General features: G+C 45.9%; 1 protein-coding gene across 2 annotated transcripts in view; it reads right to left on the bottom strand.

Moving 5' to 3' along the window:
* RASA3 (RAS p21 protein activator 3) overlaps window positions 1–6,079 on the bottom strand; it is a 266,603-nt gene extending 260,524 nt beyond the window's left edge. For both annotated transcript variants that reach the window (XM_019524666.1, XM_019524665.1), the window contains exon 1: window positions 5,941–6,079. In XM_019524666.1, coding sequence (XP_019380211.1) covers window positions 5,941–5,995 — 55 coding nt within the window. In that variant the 5' untranslated portion in view covers window positions 5,996–6,079. The remainder of the gene's footprint in view (window positions 1–5,940) is intronic.
* Between the last annotated feature and the right edge of the window lie 1,140 nt (window positions 6,080–7,219).

The raw sequence follows: 7,219 nt of genomic DNA on the forward strand, positions 1-7,219 counted from the left end.
AAAAAAAAAAAAAAAAAAAACGTGCATGTTAATATACAAATCATGAAAGATACGAGACTGACTCCCCAAAGACTACCAGACTCTGTTTACTCATATAAACAAGGGATAGCAAAGCAACAACTGAGAAATATTACCCATGCTGCATTGTATTCACTTCAGCCCTCCTTGGAGAGGGGGCAATCCTTAAGGGTCAAATGACAGATTCCTCTTCAAGTCCGTCCTTTTTTTCCCCTGCTCATGGATTTGGTAAGAGCTGTAGATATAGTCTGTTCCCTAGAAAGAGAGTAGGCCACAATTCCTTTCACGCAGCACAGTGAACAAAAAACAAATAGCAGTATAACTGTTTGCTACCAAACTGGAAAAAACAAAACTTTGAACTAGTGAGCCACAAGGGTAAAAAAACCAAAACCCTGCATATTCTACTCTGAAGCCCCTCAGAACTAGTCAGGCCTATACCTTAAATAATTTCTAGCACAGCAGACAATATGAAAAGCAATTTGAACTGCTTCCCCACTCTTTATACATTAAGCAGCATTAGTTTAAGCTGTACTTGTTAACATTTCAATATGTAGCACTGATCTCATGAATTCCTGAATATATTCCAGGAAATGCAATTAATTTTCTTTAGTTCCATCACTTGCTGGGCTACTGACTACAAAATAGATCATTACTCTATCATTCACACAGCATGTATTCTTCAAAGAATTGTTTTCTAAAACATACATTAAGGAAAAAAGAAAGCACTCACTAAGAAAATGTTTTATTGCACATTTTAACTGATGCTTCTACATTTGCTTCATCTCTGTGCAGTGCACAGATTTAGTTGTTTTTACTCCTTCCACAGTGATCCATGTCATAAATAAAGCAGTCATTCCAAACTGATAATTGCTAAAATTCAGCTTGGCTTCCTCTAGTCCTCTTTCTCTTATATTTCTAAATCTGAGACTGCATTACAGTATTTACAAGGACCAAAAGTACCATCTTCTCAGAGGTAAAGTGGTTTTCATTAGCAGTGATGTAACTTGGCAGGCAGGCACTTGTGATGCCAGTTTTGCCCTGGTACCCACCACATACCTACGCTGCTGTTCATTAGTAGCCTTTGTGCTTACTGGAAAGGGAGTGCCAAGTTTTTTGTATCCAGAAGTCCTCTTTGGTACCCTCCATCTCCATCACAAAAAAAGTGGCTGAAGGATTCAAGTGAGCCAAAAGGTTTACCCCGAACAATGAGGTACTGTATATGGTGAGAGCCTCATAAACTATGCCCCTCAGCACTGAACTGACTTTTATGATGAGTCTGCAAGTCATCATAAACATGACTTTTGAACACTCATTTTACAAATTACATTATCAAGAGACTAGGACATGTCACAAGTGATTCATTAATGGGAGGAACAGAAAGTCACAAGTTCAAGTCTACTCTAACATCCAATATTATATAGCAGTGGTCAGCAACAAGTGACCCACAGGCCACCTCCAGCCTGCAGACCCACTGGATGCATCCCACAAAGCCAAAGGGCCCTCCCTTCGCCCAGGCCTGCAACAGGACCAAGAAGTTGGAAGGGCCAAGTTGGAAGATGCATCTGAGCCATCATCACTTCTCCCCATCTCTCTGGTCTTCCTGGTGGCAGTGTGGATGCAGTTTCCAGCTGATGGGGAGCTGCACCCACACTGCAGAGGTGAGGAGAGGCAGAGAGAACCAACAGCACCATGGATGTTGCTTCCAACTGCTCAGCCCCAGGTTGGTTCCCCACCAACTAGAAGCACCAGCACTGCAGCCAGGGAGAGTAGGAATCACTGGAAGGAGTGACAGCAAAGGCATAGCTTCCAGCTGTCCAAACCCAATGCAGCTCCTCACTGCCCAGACCTGGCACAGGCATAGGCACCTATGCCGTCACATGACAGAGTAGGCCATTGCCTACAAAAGTTTATGCATTTCTGAATGAATTAGTCTTTAAGGTGCCACCCTGCCCTGCCTTCTGCCCGACTTCAAATTAACATGGTTAACTACCTCTTTCTACTCATGCTTCAAATGTGAACTTCAGACCAGAGGTTACCTGTGACAGGAAAAGATGAAGTTTCTGTGTCATTTATCAAAAGTAGTAGAGAAGTTAATCTGGTTTTATCAACAAATCTGCTTAGAACAAGGGGCAGGAACCTTTTCAGTTTGGGTCAGAAGCAGCCCAGTGCATGGAAGGTGGGTGCTAGGACCAAGCCATCACCATGGCTTTTCCCAGCTGCTGCACAGAAAAAGCACCTAGCAACATGCTTTTCCCCATGGCGGCACAGGGAGCGTCTGCAGCCAGTGCTCATCCCCACAGAGGCAGGGGAAAGCAATTGTTGCCAAAGCCCCACACTGCTGCAGGGAAAAATACCAGCTATGGACACTATCCTTGTGCCACCACAAGGAAAAGCAATGGCAGCAGCAGCAGCGAAATCCTGGCACCCATCCGCCTCTAACTCAAACTAGGTCCATCTGGCTGCTGAAGCCCTATGCTCGCAGACTGGACCTGGCCCATGGGCCATAGGTTGCCAACCCCTGCCTTAGAATAAAATCAATTTAAATGTTCATGGCTGTTTCTCAGCTGCTGGTGATTACTCAAGATCTACATGCTGACCTAAACAAACAGTTCTTGAAGTCAATAGGCCTCTGTGTATAACCAAAATAAGGTTCAACAATTACCAAACAGCCTCCTATACTGGGCCTAAGACATTACAGCAACATGCAATATGGGAAACCCCAAAAGATACGTAGGATTATAGCATTTATTTTATTGATTTAGGACAACTTGCTTAGTAGTTTTCATGTACTCAGAGGGGCTTAGAGCTAGAAATGCAGAACTTTATAGTAGCTGTATAATTTTACGTAGCTTGAAACAACAAAAATGCAAAGGGTTTGTTTGTTTTATGCTAAAAACTGAATTTCATGGATCTGGAGTCCTAAAGGGACCACTATTTTCTATTCTGGTTCCTACATAACAGAGGACAAAGAATTCTGGATATGTACGTTGCTTTTCTTTCTGTAACTGAACGTCTAAGCTAATCAAATGGCAAAATGACCACAAGCCAAAAAGAAAAAAAGGATAGCAGTTACGTATAGCATATTCATTAACAATAAGGTACAAGTCATGTTGCCAAGCAGAAGCACTCTCTCTGTAGTTTTTCCAACCAATCATCTGCCACAAGTCTTATGTTGCTTCCTTTCAGGTTCTGAAACACTGACTCATGGAATTATCAGAGCTGCACACTTCCTCAAAGTACCAATCTTATAGGAAGTGTTTGTTTAGTCTTACATGACACATTGTTTTGTTTATGCATCAAGGATTCTGGCAAAATTAATTTTCAATGAAGATGGACCATAAGAATACAGTAGCAGGAAAAGGTAGCCAAAGAAGAACAGATTAACTCAGATCTTCAATAGCATATAGAGTGTATTTTTTTCCTTTTTGCTCTTAGGCTGCCTTCATGTTTCAAATCATTTTATTTTAAAAAAAATAGAAGTGTTAGGAACAGAAACAGATAGATAATGAGATGTCCCCCTCTCTCCCATGCTAATCAAATAAAAGATCTGAGTAACAGGTAGAGTATTAACAACGCCGCTCTCTCTCAAAGCCCTCAAGTGCAGGTCACAAAGGAATTTATTTTGTCACCCTCCCCCATCCCCCTCTCCAGTCTATAAGGCCATTTGGAGACAGATTGAGTTGTACAGCCAGCTATAAGGCTATGAGGAAAACAAAAGTGCCATTCTCTACAGAAGAAAATAAATCTATTGCAAAAATAAGACTAAGAAGAGATCATGTCCTAAAGAGAGAACAGCAGACTCAAAGTGAATCCAGACCAGACTAAGGTAACGCTAATCACAATGGGAAAATGGTTAGAAAAACTAGAACATTATACCATATTCCATTAAATGTTATTAGTACTGACATCCCATCTTTAATTCTGGATAATCAAGGAGCATCAGTAGTGGTCCCTTCATCCATCATCCATGCAGAGCTTCCTAGAGTAAACTAAGTTTTTCTTCCTGGTAAGACCATGCCTCGGCTTCTTTCCACTTCTTAAGGTAACAAGTAGGAACCCTGAAGTATCCTAGCAAGATTTAACAAATCAGAACTGCCTCACATCAAATTGCATGTTTTCAGGTCATTTTGAAAACTGAAGTAATCCTGTCAGACCTATTCTGCTGAGAAGACTTTCACCTCTACGAGAACACACTGATGTCCAAAATGATGTTCAATGTTTGTTTGTTAAACAATCATTATGCCAGCAATTCTTCAGGAATGGCTTCCATGGGCATTGATGAATACATCTTTGGGTTCCTTACTAGTGAACAAAAAAAGAAGGAAGTTGTCTTTTGTGTACATTTACTACCGCCCTCTACCGTACAAAGCAATCAACTTTGATCATGTACATATTACTGCTCTCTGCTACATTGGGAGTACTCATAACTTATCAGGTAAATGTGGGGACAGGATTTGGTCTTTTATTTTTTTAAAGCAGCAGAAGGTACCTAGTATCAACAACACATGAATAGCCTCTAACTGCTTTATCTGTAGATAAGCGGTGATGAATCATTACTGTAGTATTGCATAATAATCAAATCCATTAATCTAATGGGGTTTCAGATATTGAAGCCTGTAGTAGGATTAATTTTGGTGGATGCTTTAATCAAATTAATCTCAAACCTTTTAGCTTTTGTTGCTAAAATTAAATCTTCTCTGTCAGGGTCCCCATACTCTAATTACGGCAGGCATCTACATAGGGTAACACCAGTTATCCTTTCAGTGAAGCCTAGTCAGTGTGCTACTACCTAAAACATAGTTCTCTCTCGTGCAAAATGGTAGGAAGAAGCAACGGAGGAAAATTCTTATTTCATTAGTCCAGTCTTATTAGAGGAGGAAAAAATGAGCTAGTAATAAGACCACCAGTAAAGATACAACACAGTATCTTTTAACCTGAAAGCAAGTCTGACTCCATCATGGAGCACAGACTCCCTGAATACATTTTCGGGGCAAGCAACAGGAAACGCCCACATGCCCAGAACTTCATCCACAGAGCGAGAGAAAAGGAGGGTTGGAAGGGATCTCAGGAGGTCTTCTAGTCCAACCCCCCTCCTTCATGCTGCCATCGCATTTCACCCCAGTAGTTGCAGATTCTGACTTCTCAAAATGGGTCAGAACAGACAGCTCACCTACAGCCTGCTCTGTGACAGGTGGCATGCCTCATGCGAATCAATTTTCCCTGCAACCAGACATTTCACTTTGTCAGACACGACCATTGGCGACAGCAAAGTCGCTTTTGCAAGTATCAGCTCGCCAGTGTTTCCAAAAGCCCCCAGAGAGAAAACCGAGCGGAACGAGGCACCCGACCCCCTTTCGCTCCCAGGGGGATCCCTGGTGGGCACTTCAGGCCCTCTGGTTCCCTTTGACATTCAGGGCCTGCTGCCATGTATCGCTGGGGGAGGGCAATAAAAAATAAAATCAAAAAGAAGAAAAAACCAAAGTGCTCCCCTTGGATCCGGGCTTCGTTTTCCTACGCAGAGCACGGACTGGACTCCCCGTCCTTGGGGGTTTTTAAGAGCCGGATAGGCAGAGCCCTGGCTGGGATGATCTACTTGGGGCTGGTCCTGCTCGGACCAGGGTGCTGGACTCGGTGACCTCGTTAGGTGCCGATGCTGCGAGGGAAGGAGGGATTTCCCGGCCAGTCAGAGCGCTGCCGAGAGGAGCCGAGCCGAGCCGCCCGCTCACTTTCTAACCCTGTGGTCTGGGGCCAGCGCTTCTCCCGCAGCACCCCGGGGCGCCCGGCGTGTCCCGGGGCGGGGGGCTGCAGACCCCGCCGCCCCCCAGGTGCCCGGGCTCGCAGGGGAGGCTGCGGCATCCCCCACTTCGCAAAGGAAAAAACTTCAGGCGCTTTCTTGCAAAGCGGCCCCGCCCCGGCTCCTACCTATTTTGATCCGGACGCTCTGAAAGACCCGCAGCCCCTCTTCCTCCACTGCCATGGTGCGCTGCGCCCAGCTCCGCCGCCAGCCAGCCAGCCAGACGCAGCCCGCGGCAGCAGCAGGGGCGAGGCGAGCGAGCGGCGCGGGGCGCCAGCCGCCAGGGGGCGCGGAGAGCAACCCACACCGCCCCGCACAGTTCCCGCCCCCTCGGCTCAACATTCCCCGCCGCCGCCACCGTCTCATTCGTCAGCGGGCGCCCGGCGTCGCCGCTCATTGGTTCGTTCTCGCGGGGTGCCTCCCCATGAGAGAGGCGGCAACCCCCAGCCGAGACCCAGCCCTCTACATTCCCTCCTCTCCCGCCGCCACCGTCTCATTGGTCAGCGGGCGCCCGGCCTCGCCGCTCATTGGCTCGTTCGCGCGGGGGGCCCCTCCCCTCCGCCCCACGCGCGAGGAGGGAGGGGGAACGCGAGCTGCGGGGTCCATTCAGTGCTGCTCCGCGCGAGGGGACAGGGGAAAGCCGGCGAGCCCCAGGGCAGCCACCCCTCCTCGTTGAGCTGTGGTGCTGGGCAAATGCAAGCCCCAGTGCCGGAGCCGGGAAGCTGGTGGTAGCGGGAGAGAGCAAGGAACAAGCCCCCGGCTCTGGGAGCCAAACTTTGGGCTCCAGGAAACTGATCGCTGCCCCAGAGTGGGGGGCCCTGTATCGTTCTGATATCTTTTATTAGACCAACTTAAATAGTTGGGGGGAAATTTCCTTAGCAAGCTTTCAGGTTTAAAAAGCTTGCTAAGAAAAAAACTTTTCCAACTATTTAAGTTGGTCTAATAAAAGATACCAGATTCACCCAAAAGAACCATGTCTTCCTATGGCCTGAGACCAACACGGCTACAGCCTACACCTTTGTATCATTCTGGTTTGTCAGTGGATTTTTTTAGTAGCTGTTTTTAACCAGGTCTGGAAACCTTTTTGGGTAAAGTGGCATGAAAATGCAATCAATGATTATTAATAATGAGTAAGGGCAATAATACCAATTATTATTATAAAGGAGAAGGTGAGCAATCTTTTCTTCAGGAAACATTAGTCTTTTTTCTCTCCAAGACCGGCCTTGGAAGGGTAAAGCGGTTGTCAGCACTTAAGGGAAGAACCCCATGGGGTAGGTTACCTGCTGGAGCAGAATGGTGAAGGAGCCCAGCAAGACACCCAACAGCCAAATACATCCATGACTTGTATGTCAGCTCTCTCCTGAGCAAATATATATATATATTTTTTTTTTTTTTTTTTTTTTTTTT

Source organism: Gavialis gangeticus, unplaced genomic scaffold (assembly GCF_001723915.1).
Source record: "Gavialis gangeticus isolate Ggan-Ray unplaced genomic scaffold, GavGan_comp1, whole genome shotgun sequence".
In the NCBI taxonomy this organism is placed as follows: Eukaryota; Metazoa; Chordata; order Crocodylia; family Gavialidae; genus Gavialis; species Gavialis gangeticus.